We start from the raw sequence: 18,264 nt of genomic DNA on the forward strand, positions 1-18,264 counted from the left end.
GTACTTTTAATGCAGGACAGACAAGTTCCTTATCTTCTCCCCCTTCCACTTGCCTCCTCCATTTTTGTGGTAATGCTGCAATCAGTTGGTTTGTAACTTCGCGATAGAGCAGACATTTCCATATATTTTTGTTAACTGACTGTGCCATACATTAACTCCACCAGTTCGATTTATGATATAAATTGACAAAGAAAAAATAAAATCTAAAAAAATCATGTTTTTTTAAAATCAATTTGTATGTTTTGAGATGAACCATAATATTTTTCTGTCTTCTCGGGTGGAATAAAACCAAAAAAATGGGTTTTAAAAATAGCGATATTTGGAGGATTCATTCATTTTCAAAAGCCATTCTTGCTAATCTGCTAGAGAGAACCAGTTCGGATTTAAGTATAGTTTTGTATGACTGAAGCCTTTAGTGAGAGGTCTAATGCATGAATATTTAATAATTTCTTGCCCGCCGAATTCATATTCATTATATAAATAGGCCCGTTGAATTTTGTCTGGCTTGCCATTCCAAATAAAGTGGAAAATGTTTTGCTCATGTAATTGAAGTGATCATTCATACAAGTACGAATGATTATATGAATATAAAAGTACAGAATATGTTGACTTTTGTATCAGGTGCTAATGGCTAAATATTTTGGCTAGGTGGATGGTTTATAAAATGAGGAAGGTGGAGGAATGTATGAGTGAGGCTGGTGGCAGGAGTCTCTGATCTGGGGCATAACTCATGAGCACCTGGCTGCCGACTGCATAACCTGCCAGTGGGAGCTCTCCCACCATACACAGACTACACAAAAAGCACTATTATGGTTGGTTTGGCAACATCTCTGGATTATTGCATTAGGGGTATACTATGAAGTTACAGTTGAAGTCGGAAGTTTACATACACTTAGGTTGGAGTCATTAAAACTCGTTTTTCAACCACACCACACATTTCTTGTTAATAAACTATAGTTTTGGCAAGTCGGTTAGGACATCTACTTTGTGCATGACACAGTAATTTTTTCCAACAATTGTTTACAGACAGATTATTTCACTGTATCACAATTCCAGTGGGTCAGAAGTTTACATACACTAAGTTGACTGTGCCTGTAAACAGCTTGAAAAATTCCAGAAAATTATGTCATGGCTTTAGAAGCTTCTGATAGGCTAATTGACATCATTTAAGTCAATTGGAGGTGTACCTGTGGATGTATTTCAAGGCCTACCTTCAAACTCAGTGCCTGTTTGCTTGACATCATGGGAAAATCCCCAAAAATCAGCCAAGACCTCAGAAAAACTATTGTAGACCTCCACATATCTGGTGCATCCTTGGGAGCAATTTCCAAATGCCTGAAGGTACCAGGTTCATCTGTAAAAACAATAGTCATCTGTACAAACATAGTACGCAAGTATAAACACCATGGGACCACACAGCAGTCATACCTCTCAGGAAGGAGACGCATTCTGTCTCCTAGAGATGAACGTACTTTTGGTGCGAAAAGTGCAAATCAATCCCAGAACAACAGCAAAGGGACCTTGTCAAGATACTGGAGAAAAACAGGTACAAAGTATCTATATCCACAGTAAACGAGTCCTATATCGACATAACCTGAAAGGCCGCTCAGCAAGGAAGAAGCCACTGCTCCAAAAACCGCCATAAAAAAGCCAGACTCCAGTTTGCAACTGCACATGGGGACAAAGATCGTACTTTTTGGAGAAATGTCCTCTGGGCTGATGAGACAAAAATAGAACTGTTTGGCCGTAATGACCATCGTTATGTTTGGAGGAAAAAGGGGAGGCTTGCAAGCCGAAAACATCATCCCAACCGTGAAGCACGGGGGTGGCAGCATCATGTTGTGGGGGTACTTTGCTGCAGGAGGGACTGGTGCACTTCACAAAATAGATGGCATCATGAGGATGGAAAATTATGTGGATATATTGAAGCAACATCTCAAGACATCAGTCAGGAAGTTAAAGCTTGGTCGCAAATGAGTCTTCCAAATGGACAATGACCCAAAGCATACTTCCAAAGTTGTGGCAAAATGGCTTAAGGACAACAAAGTCAAGGTATTGGAGTGGCCATCACAAAGCCCTGACCTCAATCCTATAGAACATTTGTGGCAGAACTGAAAAAGCGTGTGCGAGCAAGGAGGTCTACTAACCTGATTCAGTTACACCAGCTCTGTCAGGAGGAATTGGCCAAAATTCACCCAACTTATTGTGGGAAGCTTGTGGAAGGCTACCCGAAACGTTTGACCCATTAAAGGCAATGCTACCAAATACTAATTGAGTGTATGTAAACTTCTGACCCACTGGGAATGTGATGAAAGAAATAAAAGCTGAAATAAATCATTCTCTCTGCTATTATTCTGATATTTCCACATTCTTAAAATAAAGTGGTGATCCTAACTGACCTAAGACAGGGAATTTTTACTCGGATTAAATGTCAGGAATTGTGAAAAAACTGAGTTAAATGTATTTGGCTAAGGTGCATGTAAACGTCAGACTTCAACTGTAGGTAGATCTGTCAGGATTTTCTAAAGCGAGCCAGCTTCAGCTAGCTTCACATTCCAACTCAGGCTTCATCCATGTTACGAAGGTGGATATTGATCCTGTACCTGCCGCTAACTCAAACCAGGATTCCAACTGCACGTGTGTCGCAGCTGTATAGCACAACAAGTCGAATGCCAAACTCTTCATTGAGACAATGCTGGAACAGCAATCTACTGTAGGGGCAAATCCGTGACATATTTTCAGAAACCAAAATGAGAGACAAATTATCCTGAAAATTCAGCCTATGGTGGTTAATAAACGGGGTGTTTCGAGCCTCAAATGCTGATTGGCTGAAAGACGTGGTATATCAGACCGTTTACCATGGGTATGACAAAAACATGTATTTTTCTGCTCTAATTACATTGTTAACCAGTTTAAAATGACAATAAGGCATTTTTTGTTTGTGGTACATTGCCAACATACATAACATGGCTAAGGGCTTTATCCAGCACTCCGAGCTGCGTCGTGCTTAAGAACAGCTCTTAGCTGTGGTATATTGGCCATATACCACGCCCCTCGGGCCTTATTTCTTAATTAGAAGTGCCATCTTTTTTTTATTACACGTATCGTTAATGCCGTCTTATCAATGAACAGGCACCCTTTTTTCCAATCCTATTGATCAAATAATGGTCATACAAAATGCCATCGCTAAATTTGCAGTTTGATAGGAATTTTAATATTAATAATTTTTAACACAAAATATTTGATCATCTTCCTCAAATGAAAGGGAGGATGATGTAATTTTTGCGAGAGGAGAGAGATCTGATTTCTGGCAAAAATGTGAGTCACCTTCGTGGCAACGGTTATCCCGAGTTTAACTCTGAATTTAGTTGAGCTCCTCTATCCCGCTTCGTAGTACACCCCTCGGCTGTTTGGATTGGTAGGTGAAAGGTGGAGAGCGGTAGGGGCGAAGGGAGATGACACTAAAGTAAGGTGTAGGCTGAGGCATAGCTCAGTGTAACTGGAGAACCTGCATGGCTTCGAATGCAGTGTGAATTATTTCTCATACAAACAGTACCTCTCTCTAAGTAAAACACACAAGTTGATCTTTTCTAATTCACACAGATGGCCATTTTCATTTTCTCTTTAAAATGCCAAATGTAAGAAGAGGCAGGTAAATACATTTTTTTATATTTAATGGGTTACATTATGTAGTCTGTTGTGATAGACTTACATCAACAAATCTTGGCTGAATAGAAACCTGGCTTTTAGGGCGTCATAACAAAACCACGGTAAGCTAAATTGACTTTCTCTGCGTCACTTTAAAAGATAACTATATTTTTCAATTTGGTTACGAGTCTTCAAACCCAATTTGTTGACAAATGACCAAAGTCACTGAAGGAGGGTTTCTTTCCAGTACACTACATTATCTAGAGACTCCAAGCCCCCCCCCCCCCCCCCCCACCAAACTGATGTGGCTCTGCTTTATGTATTCTTTGAGTATTAGAAATACCGGTCTCTGACATAAAAAAAACAACAAATGACACTCAGCATTCACATGATGGCTTAAAGGTGAGAAATATAAGTGGTAAGCTCATGTTTTCTGTCTACATGATAAAGAGAGTTTCAGAGAAAAACATGAACACAAGAGCTGTGGTATATGGACAAAAACCCATTAGAATGATACGTTTATAACAATAATGTGCACCTCCGTTACTTTTTTATATTACCCTTAAAACTACTACTAATAATCGGTAAGTGGTCAGTTCGGTCRGCACGATAATTTTCTGTTTATCATCCCCGCTCTTATGAACACAATATCGAAACGGTGTAGCTGCATGCACCCAACATGACCTTTTTAGAGGTTTGGAGGCCCCACAAACATTTTCTCTCTTCGGAATCACCTCAAAACAAACTCGTCAGTTTGCCTCCCCTCATGTCAATTGGTATGTTATTCGTCCTAGTCTACCCACCTAAAAATCCACCTTCACCCGTTACGAGGATAAACACTAACTTCATAAACAGCCATCATTGTTCACTTAGCTGCTCCACAGCCAATGGGCTTGGTTTAACTTYAGGAGCTATGGCACTGTAGCTCATTCTAAATCACAGTTACCCACTCACACCTCATGGCAGTAAACACAAGTAACCGCTGCCTGATTCGATTATTCCAAGCGTAATGTTGACACCTTTATCTTCCTTCAGGGCCTATTGACCTCTGCAGTAGAAGACATAAAAAAGAAACGTAGAAACTGACATAAGAATTGGACTCAGGAGCTTCAAAACATTGTGGGATTCAGAGTGAGTCAACATTGATTTATAGTTATTTTTAAACAAGCTCCGAGGCAGGGAGAAAGAGGGACCTGAGCAATACGAAWTTTTTTATCAACAACAAGAGGCCTTAGGAGGACAACAGACTGAGCGTGAACAGAGGCTGAGTAAGCAGCTGAGCCCTATGGATGTTTCATACCAAATCATAGCGCGGCGTAAATCACAGGGCAGCATGTAGCCTAGCGGGCCAGTAACCGAAAAGTCGCTGGTTCGAATCCCCGAGCTGACGAGGTGAAAAATCTATCGATGTTCCCTTGAGCAAGGCACTTAACCCTAATTGCTCCTGTAAGTCGATTTGGACTTACAGGCTCTCTCGCGCGAGATCAGTCTGGTTCTCAAAGTAGGTGGTGAGGGGGTCGTCCTTGAAAACAAGCCCAGCTGGGGGTAATATTCTGATATTAGTTTGTTGTTGATACGAATGTGTTTGTTTGCGCAGTTGGATTTAAAATGTAGGATAATGGGTCTGGTRGTCTGATCGGTCATACCTTGCAACAGTACTAAAATGGCGGAATAAAGAATGACAAATAGTAGATAGTGAAGGGTTTGACCTTGAAAAAGACATACAGCTGGTGATAGTTTTTTTTCCATTGTTAATAAGTGTTTGTTTGCGTCGGTGGAATTAAAATAAAGTGTACTGGGGTTGGTAGTCCGGTCAGCCATACTTTACAACAGATTATGTATGTATTATGTACAGTATATATGCATTAAGAGACGGGTGACAGGGGTYGAGGAAGATGAGCGAGGCGAGGGCAGGGGGTACAGAGCATGAACGCACAACCACTGACATGACCAATTTCTGCCTGAAAGGTTACGTATGTATAGTGCCTAACATGTGTATGAATAGTCACAACACAGCAAAGGGTTTTTCTGACCAACTTATAAGAGCTCTCTCAGCCTATTGCGGACAGTCTGAGCACTGATGGAGGGATTGTGCGTTCCTGGAGTAACTCGGGCAGTTGTTGTGACTAATCCTGTACTGTCCCGCAGGTGTGATGTTCAGATGTACTGATCCTGTGCAGGTGTTGTTACACGTGGTCTGCCACTGCGAGGACGATCAGCTGTCCGTCCTGTAGCGCTGTCTTAGGCATCTCACAGTAGGTACATTGGAATTTATTGCCCTGGCCACATCTGTTGCTTTTCAGAGTCAGTAGAAAGGCCTCTTTAGTGTCCTAAGTTTTCATAACTGTGACCTTAATTGCCTACCGTCTTTAAGCGGTTAGTGTCTTAACGACCGTTCCACAGGTACATGTTCATTACTTGTTTATGGTTCATTGAACAAGCATGGGAAACAGTGTTTAAACCCTTTACAATGRAGATCTGTGAAGTTGTTTGGAATTTTAGGAATTATCTTTAAAAGACAGGGTCCTGAAAAAGTTTCTTTTTTTGCTGAGTTTATAATAAAAAAGACGAAAAAGCACTCCTCTACAAAAAAATGTAAATTACAATGTTCACTCACTTGTGTCCATAAAGCAAACAGCACAAAAATTAACACATCTATACACTCAATGAAATGAGTCAATGAAATTGAACATTGGCTATGTCATGAAGTGGCCCTTTCTGGGTATAGATAGTGGCTTCTCCCTCTCTCACTCTCTCCTACACCCAGGTTCTGTTATCTCAGGCCATAAATTCCTGGCGGGACTCTCTCCCCCTGGTCATGCAGAAAGGGAGACACAGAGAGAACGAAGGATTTCACATGGTGAACTCCTAAATCCCCAAACAAAAGGTCCACTTGTGAGAAGGTGGGAATGGTCCTTAAGGGACAGGTATGACGAGTTTGTTACATTTGGTGACCTCAGAGAGGACAGGAAACACACAATTATATTTCTGAAACTGTACATTTCTCAATTATGGGGTTTGCATCTAATTCTTGTATAGAATGAATGAGTAAAGATGAAACTATTTGCGTAATTATGTAATGTGATGTTAAACCTTTAATTGAGAGAATTGTATTCCCTTTAAAGTTGAACTAAGTCATTGGCCCGCCCCCATGAGCACAGACATGATCTGGCATCATAGAACCACTTTTTCTATTGTTACAAATAAAAARCCCTCCTGAGGAAATCCTCTTCAGAMCACAAAAAACCTCTGTGTAAGCTAAGGTGGCAATGGTTGTTGAATTCCTAACCATACCACGTGGAGCATTGGCTACACGGTGGGAAATGGTTCAACTCTGAGACTATCGATCCCAACAGAATAAGAGCAAATCTTAGATACTAATTACTAGTCTGCAGCTAGAAATGATGTAAACCTGGGATCCTGTTACCGATAACCGCTGAAGCATCTATCTATGAGAACATTTCTGAATGGTACTCTGAAAGTATCCATTCTAACCACGAAAGACTGATCTTCAGGGAAGCAGAGAGAGAGAGAAAGATACTCGGATTAACTCTCCAACAGACGGACTGACGATTCCAACAGAGATCATGACGACAMACTGGGCGAAATATATATTGATTGCAATTATTCCCGAATGAGTGAGCGTTCATGTGCAAAGGATTAGCATTTCAATTAATATAAATATCAACTGTGTAGGRATTCCTTTTGTCTTTCCCGCATGTTCTCAGTCCACACCCACTTTCCTTTGTCCACCAAGCCATCATCTCGGCTTAGCCCACTAGGGAACCTCCCCTATCATTTCCTTGTAACCATATCTACTGTTTGTTTGTTTATCCATTTCTGTGAATAGTTAGTTAATTAGTAAATAAATGATTAAGCCAATTTGGGTATGGATGATTCATAGTAAAGGCTGGATTCGTGCAGATAACCAACCATTTACGACCTTTGGAATGACGTGAGGTAAAGAATAATCCATTAATTAGAAGACTAATTGATCAGATATTAAAATATCTGAAGAGTTATATTAGGAAAATTATCTGAAGATTTATCTGAAGATTTCCCTTGGTGCCCCAAATTCCTAGTTAATTACGTTTACATGATTAGTTTAATCACGTAATAATAATTACAGAGAATTGATTTGATAAAATAACAGTCTTCACTTTTAATGATGCCAAAGAGACGACAGCTACATAACTGCAAGTATAATACAAAAGTCCAAAAAGACATGCCTCTGTACCTTATCCTACCTCATTTGCACACACTGTATATAGACTTTTCTTCTGTATTAATGACTGTATGTTTGTTTATTCCATGTGTAACGCTGTGTTGTTGTTTGTGTTGCACTGCTTTGCTTTATCTTGGCCAGGTCACAGTTGTAAATGAGAACTTGTTCTCAACTAGCCTACCTGGTTAAATAAAGGTGAAAAAAATAAATAAAAAATGTTTAACTCACAGATTTTTTCCCCCACCCTTGTCAGCCTGTTAAGGAAGAGTCATAGCATAGCTACTTCAGAGTAACCAGTAAGTGATTACCATTAGTAAACCAGTAGGCGACGCAGTAACACACTGCTCTCTGCCATCTTGTCAATGATGTCATCTTTGTCAAGTCCCATAAGAATCTCCTCTGTTGACATCAAAAGGAACGCTTCAAGGTTCTCGAGTGAGGAAGGTTCTTAGGCAGTTCTTCAAATTTCAGGGTGGAGAAGGTCCTCTCACAAGCCACCTGAGTGATGGATAGGGTGAGGAGGAACGTAGCCCAAACCAATGATGTGATACTCATCCGTGAGCAGATTGTACTGAGACAGGAGTAGATAGCAGCATATCGGGCAGTTTGAACATGTGGAACAACTTCTGCTCACCAACTCCACACTTTCATCAGGATCCTCAAAGCCTTCCCCTGATACATCACTGGTGGCGGCAGCCCTGGTGTTGTACTCCTCCAATGCTGACTGTTTCAGTCTTTCCCACCATTGTGCATCAGTTCAGCCTGCAATACCTCAACAGTGGCGTGTTCATCAAATTCCAGTAAGCATTTGCTGAGCTCCTTAATGTCTGTCTTTGGAAGGCCCTTTTCTCTGATCTCAGGAAAATGCTTGGGATTCATGCAGGAGACATCTGCACACAGCACTGCATTTGCTGCATAACGTCGGTGAATACTTTCAACAACAGTGTCCAGTACCACATTGTGGATCTTGATTTTGTAATCCATGTCTGCATTAGCAATGGGCTCGTCTTCTGCCAACTCACCTGGTTTTCTCTTCTTTTTTTTGTTCTCTTCTCTGGGAGAGCAATCTGAGCTTCGGCATCACAGTCCTGATACTCCTCCAGAATGCCATTGGCCCACTCAACAAAGTCGTCTGCTGCCCTCTTCACACCTTTAAAGTCTGGGCAYACTTTCTCAGGTTATCCTCTGTTCCTGTCACCAAGTGTTGTGCTGTTACGATATCCATGCCACTTGTTTGCAAGTATTTAGAGAGAGGGGCCATCTGCTCAAAAATCCTGAGAAAAACCTCAGCTGTAAGTATGGTTTCATACCCTTGGGCCTTGCTTCGTATGGCAGGTTTTATGGTCACATCCTTTTCAATTCTTTCCATAGGGATGACAACATCTGTGTAAAGTGCAAGGTCAGGCGTTTGCAAAGCTTCCAAATACTTTCCTCAAGGCCTCGTCTTTGGCCCACCAGCGTGTTTCACCAATTACATCAAGCCGTCTGTGTCTCCTGTCCTCACTGGTTTCCTCCCATAGCTTAATGCGCTTGTAGGAATCTCGAACGAACACTGCAATGTCATTCAGTAGTGAGAAAATGGATTCACTTTCCATGACCCCAGTGGTGTCAGTTAGCACAAGGTTGAGGATATGTGAGTAACACCATATGTGTACTTGGTTAGGAGACTCTCCTGTGAGCGATGCAGAGAAGCCCCTGTATTGTCCCTGCATGTTAGCTGCTCCGTCTGTTGCATTACCAACACACTGTTTGATATCTATGTCCATCTTCTCAAGGGTCTGTTTCACAAGGTCCACAAAGTAATGTCCAGTCAATGACTCACAGTCAATGACCGCAATGAGTCTCTCATGGACAACATCAGTGACATATCGCAGAACTACTGCACACTGGTCTTTGGATGTTAAATCCCGTGTTGTGTCCATTTCTACTGAGAACATCCCTGCCTTTCTCACTTCAACAGCAACTGTCTGCTGAATCAATAATCTGATGAATTCAATGACTTTATTTGCTGTTGTTTTGGACGTCATAGTTACCAAGGACCCTCTTCCTTTACTTCCCATCTGCTTCGTGCTCTTCTCAATGCAACCACTAACATGCTCTTGTAGGCAGACATAAGCTCAAGAAACTTGCCATGATTGACGGCCATGTTTTCCATGTTATATGCAGCGTCGTGTCTGTGTCCTCTGTAGCTAAGCCCACATTTACCAATCATTTTAACTACAGTTGAAGTCGGAAGTTTACATACAATTAAGTTGCAGTCATTAAAACTCGTTTTTCAACCACTCCACAAATTTCTTGTTAACAAACTGTAGTTGTGGCAAGTCGGTTAGGACATCTACTTTGTGCATGACACAAGTAATTTTTCCAACAATTGTTTACAGACAGATTATTTCACTTATAATTCACTGTATCACAATTCCAGTGGGTCAGAAGTTTACAAACACTAAGGTTTGGACTTTCACTCTTGGAACTATAGGGGGTGCTGTTCCGCATTAGCATATTTGGGTCTCCAAATTTAAACTGCCTCGTGCTAAATTCTTGATCGTACAATATGCATATTTTGTTATTATTGGATAGAAAACACCTTCTAGTTTCTATAGAAGTTGGAATTTTTGTCTCTGAGTGGTACAGAAAAATTTCTACAGCATTTTTCATGACAGGGTTAGATTTTCAGAAATTTTACCTTCTGGATGGATCTGTTTGTTTAAGGGACAGGGGAATGCTATGAAGAAACCGACACTGCCTACTTTCCTCTGGGTGTCTGTACGTCATCACGTTTTGAATGAAATCGATGGGACTTCACAGCATCATTAAAGACCAAATGTTATAGGGACGCGTGTTGTCTCTCGTGCGCCTGAAGGTCGAAGGCTCGGACTTGCCTCGTTCCAAATCGTTGTCTAACCAGCAATTATTTCTCCGGTCATGTTTTCAGTGTTATAGTTGTTAAAAAATCATAGTAAGGTTAATTTGAACCGTTTTATAGCAATTTATATCCGTTTAGTGCGATTTTGAGGAATTTTTTGTTGTGCACTCTGAAACTTTGGACACGTTTTGGGGTGTCGGTCGTTGGTGGTGGACATTTTCGAAGGACAGAGGACATTTCGACCAAAAGACGTTTATAACATAGAAAGGATACATTGCCCAAGAATCTGATGGAAGAACAGCTAAGTAAGCAATATTTTAATTGATAAATGTGTTTCTGTCGAAATATTTTAAGCATATTTCGGCCATTTTGTTTGGTATAGTTACTTGTGCGAACTCTGTTTGAATAAGAGGATAATTTTAAAAATGTAAATCAGCGGTTGCATTAAGAACTAATTTGTCTGTTGATTCCTGTCAACCCTGTATTTTTAGTCAGTTATGTATTAGCTTTCAATTAAACTAGATCACTCTGATAGATGACGTCAGACATATTGAGGCTTGATTTCTAGTATTTTTATTGTGTAACCACGGTTTTGTATGGCTAAATATGCCACTTTTCGAACAAACTGTATATGTATATTGGTAAAATAGATGTTACAGGAGTGTCTGATAAAACGGAGGTTAGAAAAAAATTCTGAGAAGGTTAGTGAAATTATAATTTGTGGCGGTGATTACGTTATAGCGCGCTCTTTGGCTGGAATGGATGCTTCTGGTAAGTTTGCACATTGTATGCTAACTTATCGATTTATTTGTTTTTCGCTGAAAAAACGCTTAGAAATCTGAATATGGTCTGAAATCAAAGAACTGGGTCTTTTCGCTGCTTTGTCTATTTTTATGAAATGTTTTATGATGAGTAATTGGTTATACACGTTGCTCGCTTCTGCTAATTCTAGTCGATTTGTGATGGTGCGGTGCAATTGTAAACTGTGATTCTACTGAAATATGCACTTTTTTCTAACAAAAACTATCCTATTAACCATGAATATGTTATCAGACTGTCATTGAAGAGGTTTTTTTTGGTTAGTGGATAAATATCTTAGTTGAGCCGAATTGGTGATAGCACCTGAAGGAGTAAGAAACTGATGGAGTTAGATAGTGGTGTATTTTTGCTAACGTGTTTAGCTAATAGATTTACAATATTTTTTGTCTCCCTGTAAAACATTTTAAAAATCTGAAATGGTGGCTTTATTCACAAGATCTGTATCTTTCATCTGGTGTCTTGGATGTGATTTAATGATATTTAGATGCTACTATCTACTTGTGAAGCTATGCTAGCTATGCTAATAGTGTGTGGGGGGATGGGGGGTGCTCCGACGGGGTGGAGGCTTCGTTAGAGGTTAAACAGCTTGAAAATTCCAGAAAATTATGTTCATGGCTTAGAAGCTTCTGATAAATGATGTCAATTAGCCTGAGTCAATTGGAGGTGTACCTGTGAATGTATTTCAAGGCCTACCTTCAAACTCAGTGCCTCTTTTTGCTTGACATCATGGGAAATCTAAGAATCAGCCAAGACTTCAGAAAACAATTTTAGACCTCCACAAGTCTGGTTCATCTTGGGAGCAATTCCAAATGCCTGAAGGTAACACGTTCATCTGTCAAACAATAGAAGGGTGAGAAAGGGTATATAACACGGATGAGGAAGCGGTGATCACGGGTAGAAAGGAGACGCGTTCTGTCTCCCAGAGATGAACATATTTTTGTGCGAAAAGTGCAAATCAATCCCAGAACAACAGCAAAGGACCTTGTGAAGATGCTGGAGGAAACAGGTACAAAAGTATCTATATCCACAGTAAAACGAGACCCATATCGATATGCTCCAAAACCGCCATAAAAAAGCCAGACTACGGTTTGCAACTGCACAAGGGGATAAAATTCGTACTTTCTGGAGAAATGTCCTCTGGTCTGATGAAACAAAAATTGAACTGTTTGGCCATAATGACCATCATTATGTTTGGAGGAAAAAGGGGGAAGCTTGCAAGCCGAAGAACAACATCCCAACCGTGAAGCACGGGGGTGGCAGCATCATGTAATGGGGGTGCTTTGCTGCAGGAAGGACTGGTGCACTTCACAAAATAGATGGCATCATGAGGATGGAATATTATGTGGATATATTGAAGCAACATCTCAAGACATCAGTCAGGAAGTTAAAGCTTGGCCGCAAATGGGTCTTCCAAATGGACAATGACCCAAAGCATACTTCCAAAGTTGTGGCAAAATGGCTTAAGGACAACTAAGTTGAGGTATTGGAGTGGCCATCACAAAGCCCTGACCTCAATCCCATAGAAAATATGTGGGCAGAACTGAAAAAGCGTGTGCGAGCAAGGAGGCCTACAAACCTGACTCAGTTACACCAGCTCTGTCAGGAGGAATGGGCCAAAATTCACCCAACTTATTGTGGGAAGCTTGTGGAAGGCTACCCGAAACATTTGACCCAAGTTAAACAATTTAAAGGCAATGCTACCAAACACTAATTGAGTGTATGTAAACGTCTGACCCACTGGGAATGTGAAGAAAGAAATAAAAGCTGAAATAAATCATTCTCTCTACTATTATTCTGACATTTCACATTCTTAAAATAAAGTGGTGATCCTAACTGACCTAAGACAATAGATTTTTACTCTGATTAAATGTCAGGAATTGTGAAAAACTGAGTTTAAAATGTATTTGACTAAGGTGTATGTAAACTTCAGACTTCAACTGTATATAGGACCTTCCACCCCCACCTGGGATATGCATGCCTGATGAAGTTGTTATAGTAAAATCACCTGGAAGCATGAGCAGCAGTGCGCGGCATTTTCCTTTTTCATGAATTCACCTACAACTCCAGCACCTGCAAAACGTACCTGGATGTGTGTATGTTCTTCAGCTTTTGTTCATGCAATAGAATTCTACTCCAATGCACTCTGCCCAGAAGCACATCTCTTGCATAGTTTGTTTAGCATACTATGTCTTGCATAGTTTGCTTTGTTACGGTATGTTACATTGAAAGTGGCTAATATTGTGTTGATTCGATCACAATTCCAACAGTAGAGCGAAACGTTGATAATGTTAATAACTAAAGGGGAAAACACTAGAAAGTTGAGTGAAGTTTTAATTTCTTCTGTGCGGCAGTCTGAGGGGAGCTGCAGGCCCGCAGCCAAGAGGTAACATTGGTAGTAGTTGCCAGGCGCACCGGTTTGAGTGTGTCAAGAACTGCAACGCTGCTGGATATCAAGAATGGTCCACTACCCAAAGGACAGCATTGGAGTCGAGATGGGCCCTGTGGAATGCTTTCAACACCTTACAGAGTCCATTCCCTGATTAATTGAAGCAGTTCCTGAGGGCAATATGGGTGCAACTCAATATTAGGAAGGTGTTCCTAATTTTTTGGGACTCTCAGTGTATCAAAAGAAACTCCCACACACTGCACYTTTTAAGTCTCATGTATTTACTGTGCTAACGCTAAGTCTCACAACCTTTCTGCTATATCACAGCATTTGCACAAACGTCACCACAATAAAAACAAATGAAACGCAAATTTAAGAAACCTAATAGGTCTATAATATATTCTGAAAAGCAGTGGAGAGCAACTTTAAGACCCACCCAGGAAGGTCCCAGTGAATCCGAGAGCCAGGAAGCTGGTGACCACCAAGACAGAGCCCAGGGCCATGAGAGCTGCCCCCGCGTAGAACACCTCTGGGCTGGCCATCACCTCCCACCTCGCCTGGGCCTTCATCGCCACTGTCATACTGGAGAGAGGGAAGGGACGTGGGGGAGAAGGGGAGGATTAAGGGATAGGAAGAGGTAAAGGTGCAGATAGAGAGGAGCAGAAGAGAGGAGGAAAAGAGGAGATGAAAGAACAGAGAGAAGCGAAGGGAGATGAGAGAGAAGTGGAGAGAGAAGAGAGAAGGAAGAACAGAGAAGAAGGGGGAAAGGGAAGATAAGGCTAGAAATTAGCAGACAGCCTTGTTTTTGTTAAGATAATCATACATATGAAACAGGAGAGATGATTCAACATGTATGTCAATGAAGTACGCAAAGCTGGCCTAGTATCTTAAGGTCAACACATCACTGAAATTAAACTTGGGTTAATGTTTTGTTGAAAAGAGCAAACACAAACAATTTAAGCAATGTATCTGATAATGATGGCCAAAAGTAAACATTCCCAGGGGTTTGGATTGAAAAACAGAGATACTGTGTATACTCTGAGCCCTCTACGCACAATACCCATAACATGTTTAGAGTTTCATGATAAATGATCAGGGAACACCAGAGATATAACGGAGAATGATCTTGATTACATTTAATATCAAAGTACACAGTAAAACTTTGAAGGACTCCCAACTTAACCCATGATCTGATAAGAAAACATTTCCCATTACTTTATTTGGTTGTGATTTATTTGCTGTTGTCATGGACACTATGCAACAGGCTCTCACAGACTCACTGCAGAATTAGACTTTCATCTACTTTCTCCAAACATTACATTTCGAAGTTGGTTGTTGCTCCTACTGTTCTGTATCCTTCCATTTCTCCAAATGTAAACATTTTTAAAAGTTAAGGCACTCATTCTGAATGGTTTAGGTAAGAGTTAAGGTTTGGGATAGGGTTTAAACAAAACAATTAAAAGCAGTTTCCATGACTGGGATCATAGGATTACGCCCATGCACCACCCCCATTCACAACGCCCTAATAAAACCAGAGCCTACTTGATGGTAATAGCGCTAACTGTTGCCTCTAGTGGCCAGTTTTGAAAGCATTTCCTGACATCCTCAGGACATGGATAGACGTCCAACTTCGACGTCAATCTTGAACTATCTCCCTGAGTTGATGTTAACCAGACAGAGTTTAAAAGGTGACATAATTTTTTGTTGTTATTTTTGACATTTTCACACAAAAAAAGCTGGTGACAAATGACAGACAGAAACTTACCTTCAACTGAAGCAAAAATAATGAACAATGACCAATGAAAATGACAGTAACAGAGAATTACAAAGACAGTGAGTTACTCCTCCCCTTCCATCTCAAATCACAGCTGCCACAGTGAGTCTTCGGCAGCAGGTGTTCCTACCAGGATCCCAGAACCCACACACAATTCCTGGTAGTCTGCCTTTGAAGTTGAATGCAATGCTACAGAAATGTACACATCACAACAATACAGACCCTACTGCCAGCTTTCCTAACCTAGTTTTCTTCTGATACTATGGTCTGGCACATAGTTTTCCATACATAATGTACGCATGCACAAACAAAAGCTATGCGCGCACACACATACAGGCCAGGGATCTACGCTAACCTATTTAAAAAAATTATTATTATTATTATTATTTTTTTACAAAGAGCACGTTTGCAGCTAAGTTGAAAGATGTAAGTGCACACAAAGAAATGTAGGAGCACAATGAAAACATAAAAAAGATTAAAGAACCCTTCATTTTTCTTGGCACACTGGTGCTCCAAAATTAAAATTCCAGGTTGCACAGGAACATATTTTGGCAAATAAGCGACTAAAATAGACGCACTGCAGTTAACTGCCAAAATAAAGAAAACACTCCAGCAAGTGAGAGATAAAGTATATTGAAAGCAGGTTCCGGAGTTAATTAAGCAATTAATTAACTTGCACTTTTTGGCATGCACTGGACCACTGCAGGTATTCAAGTAGAAACAAGTAATGTTAAGTCAGAAGATAAGTCAGACACGTTGCTAAGGTAACTGCCAAAATAAAATAATCACTTGAGTAAATGAGGGATACAAAGTATATTGAAAGCAGGTGCTTCCACACAGGTGTGGTTCCTGAGTTAATTAACAAATTAACATCCCATCATGTATAAAATACCCAGTTGCCCATTATTTTGGCTACCATGGCTAGAAGAGGTCTCCGTGACATTGAAAGAGGGGTCTCAAAGGAGCATAAGGGGGTTTAAAGGGTGTGTGTGTGTGTGTGTGTGTGTGTCTGTCATCAGATCTCAACCCAATTGAACACTTATGGGAGATTCTGGAGCGGCGCCTGAGACAGCGTTACCCACCACCATCAACAAAACACCAAATGATGGAATTCCTTATGGAAGAATGGTGTCGCATCCCTCCAAGAGGTCCAGACACTTATAGAGTCTATGCCAAGGCGCATTGGAGCTGTTCTGGCAGCTCATGGTAGCCCACTTTATGTTGGTGTTCCCTTATTTTGGCAGTTCCCTGTACATACACACATGCACAAACAAAAGCTACACATGCAGACACAGATAAGCATGGAATGGAGGGCATTAAGAAACAGAAGGAATGACGAATCTCCAGATTCGTAGAGAAGAGTCAGCCGGGGTGTAGCTTCAATCTCCTATTTTCTAGGTCCCTGGGCCACTACGTCAGCTTGGAGTCATTATGAATAAAAAAGTGAACTAAACCCATTCCAAACCCTCTTAGAACACAGGCAGAGACAAGACGTCCGACAAAATAACCGACTTGACTAATTTGACTAATAATAATAATAATAATATGGAATGGAGGGCATTAAGAAACAGAAGGAATGACGAATCTCCAGATTCGTAGAGAAGAGTCAGCCGGGGTGTAGCTTCAATCTCCTATTTTCTAGGTCCCTGGGCCACTACGTCAGCTTGGAGTCATTATGAATAAAAAAGTGAACTAAACCCATTCCAAACCCTCTTAGAACACAGGCAGAGACAAGACGTCCGACAAAATAACCGACTTGACTAATTTGACTAATAATAATAATAMTAATAATAATAGTGGGCCATTTTCCCTACACCATATACACTGAGTGTACAAAACATTAGGAACACCTTCCTAATATTGAGTTGCACCCCCTTTAGCCCTCAGAAAAGCCTCAATACGTCAGGGCATGGACTCTACAAGGTGTCGAAAGCGTTCCACAGGGACGCTGGCCCATGTTGACTCAAATGCTTCCCACAGTTGTGTCAAGTTGACTGGATGTCCATTGGGTGGTGGAGCATTCTTGATACACACGGRTAACTGTTGAGCATGAAAAACCCAGCAGCGTTGCGCTTGGCACCAACTACCATACCCCTTTCAAAAGGCACTTCAAATCTTCTGTCTTGTCCATTCATCCTCTGAAAGGCACACATACAGTGCATTTGGAATGTATTCAGACCTCTTCACTTTTTCCACATTTTGTTACGTGGATTAAATTGTTTTCCCCCCTCATCAATCTACACACAATACACCATAATGACAAAGCAAACACAGGATTTTAGACAAGTATTAAAAAAATGAAATTTACATAAGTATTCAGACCTTTTACTCAGTACTTTGTTGAAGCACGTTTGGCAGCAATTACAGCCTCGAGTCTTCYTGGGTGTGACGCTACAAGCTTAGCACACCTGTATTTGGGGAGTTTCTCTCATTCTTCACCGCAGATCCTCTCAAGCTCTGTCAGGTTGGATGGGGAGCGTCGCCGCAATGCTATTTTCAGGTTTCTCCAGAGATGTTCGATCGGGTTCAAGTCCGGGGTCTGGCTGGGC

General features: G+C 40.9%; 1 protein-coding gene across 8 annotated transcripts in view; it reads right to left on the bottom strand.

Moving 5' to 3' along the window:
• The window catches only part of pemt (phosphatidylethanolamine N-methyltransferase), a 105,223-nt gene that overhangs the window by 37,879 nt on the left and 49,080 nt on the right, over positions 1-18,264 (bottom strand). For all 8 annotated transcript variants that reach the window (XM_024007973.2, XM_024007969.2, XM_024007972.2 and 5 more), the window contains exon 4: positions 14,378-14,523. In XM_024007973.2, the coding sequence (XP_023863741.1) occupies positions 14,378-14,523 (146 nt within the window). The remainder of the gene's footprint in view (positions 1-14,377; positions 14,524-18,264) is intronic.

Source organism: Salvelinus sp. IW2-2015, linkage group LG18 (genome assembly GCF_002910315.2).
Source record: "Salvelinus sp. IW2-2015 linkage group LG18, ASM291031v2, whole genome shotgun sequence".
NCBI lineage: Eukaryota > Metazoa > Chordata > Actinopteri > Salmoniformes > Salmonidae > Salvelinus > Salvelinus sp. IW2-2015.